This window comes from Macrobrachium nipponense, chromosome 23, assembly GCF_015104395.2.
Source record: "Macrobrachium nipponense isolate FS-2020 chromosome 23, ASM1510439v2, whole genome shotgun sequence".
NCBI lineage: Eukaryota > Metazoa > Arthropoda > Malacostraca > Decapoda > Palaemonidae > Macrobrachium > Macrobrachium nipponense.
In genome coordinates this window covers 2750065-2753225 of record NC_061090.1, presented here as the reverse complement: position 1 = coordinate 2753225, position 3161 = coordinate 2750065, and the positions used below count along the sequence as shown (strand labels likewise).

General features: G+C 50.0%; 1 protein-coding gene across 1 annotated transcript; it reads right to left on the bottom strand.

The window, feature by feature from the left end:
• Positions 1-1080: 1080 nt before the first annotated feature.
• LOC135195810 (cylicin-1-like) lies at positions 1081-2532 on the bottom strand. Its single transcript, XM_064222291.1, has 2 exons — positions 1831-2532; positions 1081-1236 (listed from the first exon to the last, which is right to left on the bottom strand). The coding sequence occupies exons 1-2, from the start codon at positions 2530-2532 to the stop codon at positions 1081-1083; spliced, it is 858 nt and encodes a 285-aa protein (XP_064078361.1).
• Positions 2533-3161: the final 629 nt, after the last annotated feature.

The window sequence follows — 3161 nt, the reverse complement described above, 5'->3', positions numbered from 1 at the left end:
CCGAATGGCCTCCAACTCTTATAAGTTTATGTGCCAGGACCTCTGTTCCCCTCTACAGAGGCCTGACACTTCCTCCTTGCCTAGTGTTGCTCCCCAGCCCACCATGGAGGCGTCTGAGAACAACACTAGGTCGGGGCTCAAAAGGTTGAGGGACAGTCCTTCCGAAAGTTTGATTGGATCTTGCCACCACTTCAGTTGATCCTTGACCGCTTGTGAGATCACCAAGTCGAGTCTAGATTCTGTTTGTCCTTCCAGTTTTCTGCCAGAAAAAACTGGAGTGGCCTGAGGTGCAACCTCCCTAGGGAAACAAACTTCTCCAGCGAAGAAATGGTTCCCAGCAGACTCATCCATTCCTTCGCCGAGCATGTTTCTTTCTCTAAGAAAGCTGACACTTTTCCTAAGCATTTCTGCTGACGTTCCTTTGATGGAAAAGCTTGAAAAGCCGCTGATCCATCTGAATCCCTAGATACACGATGGACTGCGTGGGGATCAGATGGGACTTCTCGTAATTGACTATTAGGCCCAGGGCCTTCGTCAGCTGCAATGTCGTCTGAAGGTCCTCCAGGCACCTTGACTCTGGAGACGACCCTGATTAGCCAGTCGTCCAGGTAGAGCGAGACTCTTATCTTCGATAGATGAAGCCATTTTGCTACATTCCGCATGAGGAAAGTGAAAACCAACGGTGCCGTACTCAGACCAAAGCAAAGAGCCCTGAACTGGAAGACCTGCCCTTTTAAGACGAACCTCAGAAATTTCCTTGATTGAGGATGAATCGGGACGTGGAAATAGCGTCTTTGAGGTCCAATGACACCATCCAATCCCCTGGTCTCAAGGCCCCTAACACAGATGAGTGTTTCCATCCTGATTTTTCCTTCCTCACAAAAAGGTTCAGTCTGCTGATGTCTAGGACAGGTCTCCATCCCCCAGACCAGGTGTCTGACCCTATCATCCTCCATGCCTGAGCAAACAAGGTGAGTCTCGCACCTACAGGTGCCTGAAGGGCAGAAAAATGTGAATTTTTTCCTCTCTTAATTGAAGAGGTCTTGCCTCTAAAGGACCCCCTTCCTCTCGAAAAACCGTCTAGAGGAAGGTGCTCCACGAAAGGGCTTTAAATTTCTTCTTGGGGCTTGTGCGGTTGGAAGTAGAAGCCTGGGGAGTAGGGCGTCTGGAAGACTGAGTCAAGAGGTCCCGCGTTGCTTTCTCCTGCAAATTAACCGACAGATCCTTAATCATGGACTGCGGAAATAGATGTGTAGAGAAGGGGGCGAACAATAATTCTGCCTTCTGCGCGGGAGAAACCGCTTTCGCCGCAAAACTGCAATAGAGAGCTCTCTTTTTTAGCAGTCCGGTAGCAAAATGAGATGCTAAGTTCATCAGAGCCATCCCATTATGCTCTATCCATGCAAGCCAGCACACTTGAAAGCTCTTCCAAAAAAGAAATAGAGTCTTGACTCCTAGATTGTAAATCCAAGGCCCCCAAGCACCATCCAAGAAAAGTTAAACACTTCCAGTGTCTTAAATATTCCCTTGAGATGATGATCTGTTCTGACATCGTCCAAGAAACCTTTGCTGATGATAAATAAGACCTCCTCGGAGCGTCCTAAATTTGCGAAATCGCCTTGAGAGAAGACCGGCGCTTTCAATCCTGCCTCTTCTCTCGTTTCGTACCAGATCCCCGCTCTCCCGCTTCCCGCTCAGTCTAGATGGGGGAAGAGCAAAAGAAGTCTTCCCTTTAGCCTTCCTTGAATCCATCCAATCCTGAATTCTCTTAAACGCTCTCTTCGCAGAGAGCGAAGTGGCCATTTTAACGAAGCCAGGCGCCTTCCTGGCCTTCGATGAGGCTAATTGTGAAGGGGGAGAGCAAGGAACGGGCGCTTGAAAATTATCTGGGAACAAGTTCTTAAGAAGGTTCGTTAACGTCTTATAGTCTGAAGCCGCTGACGCTGTTGGCTCGTCATCATCCGTAGGGCACAAATCACTAGAAGAATCTCTCTCTCGATTATCAGTGTCCTTCAAAGATCGCAATGATAATAATCCTTGAGGTCCTGTTCGCAAGAGGGTGCCTCTTGTTGAAGAAGAGTTCGAAGTAACCAATCGTTGTTTCCTTGTTATCTTCGACACTTTAATATCTTGTGAAATATCTTGACGCTTTGGACTCAAACATTCTTCCAAGGCATCCTGGCGAGCGTCCTGGCGAGCGTCCCGATGTGTAAGACGCCGTGCGTCCTGAGAAGCGTCCTGGCGAGCGTCCTGATGTGTAAGATGCCGCGCGCCGTGAGAAGCGTCAGCTCGAGCGTCCTGGCGAGCGTCCCGATGTATAAGACGCCGCGCGTCCTGAGAAGCGTCTGCTCGAGCGTCCTGGCAAGCGCTTCGCTGCTTAAGACGCCGAGCGTCATAAGAAGCGTCTTCCCGAACGTCCTGAAGAGAACTTCGATGCACAGAACGTTGAACACTACCTGACGCTCCTTTAAAAGCGTCTTGATTATCGTCATGCAAAGCGGAACGCACAACCGAACCGTGAACTTCTGTCATGGATCTCTGAGCGTTCTCGGCCTTTTGACAAAGACGCCGGCCGCCTGTGCGGCAACTCACGTCTCTGTCAAATTCGTCTCTCCTAGACGCCCTTTCATGAGGAACGCATTCACGTTCTCGAATGAGTCGGCTACTAGGAGGAGACTCAAAGGCCGAAAAACGAGGAGAAGGAGCCGGGGACTGCCTAGTCCTCTTAACAGGCAGCCACCGATCCTTCCTCCGATGACTAGGTTCTGCCTCTTTCTTCTCAAAATAGGAAGCTAACTGCTTTTGCATTTCTAAAAGCATTTCCCTTGATGGAGAAAATTCTCGATCAGGAGAAGGACTCATCCTGTGAGAGGAAGATGGGCGAGGGGATGCCCTTTCCTTCAACTCAGGAACAAATTTAGAGCGACTTGGACGCTCGAACGAGTCCTCCCCTGATGAAGTCTTGTTCCTTTTCTGCGGTGGAAAAGCTTCAAAATATTCAGGTGAAGAATCCAAACACTGATCAGAAGGACGTGAGCGTCCTCTTCTCTGAAACCTCTCTTAAGAGGCGACAAGGACGACGGCCGCCTGTGCAGCACCTTGCGCCCCTGCCACTCTCCCCATGAGAGGTCCTCCGAGAGTCCCAACCTCGGCGAGGAGAG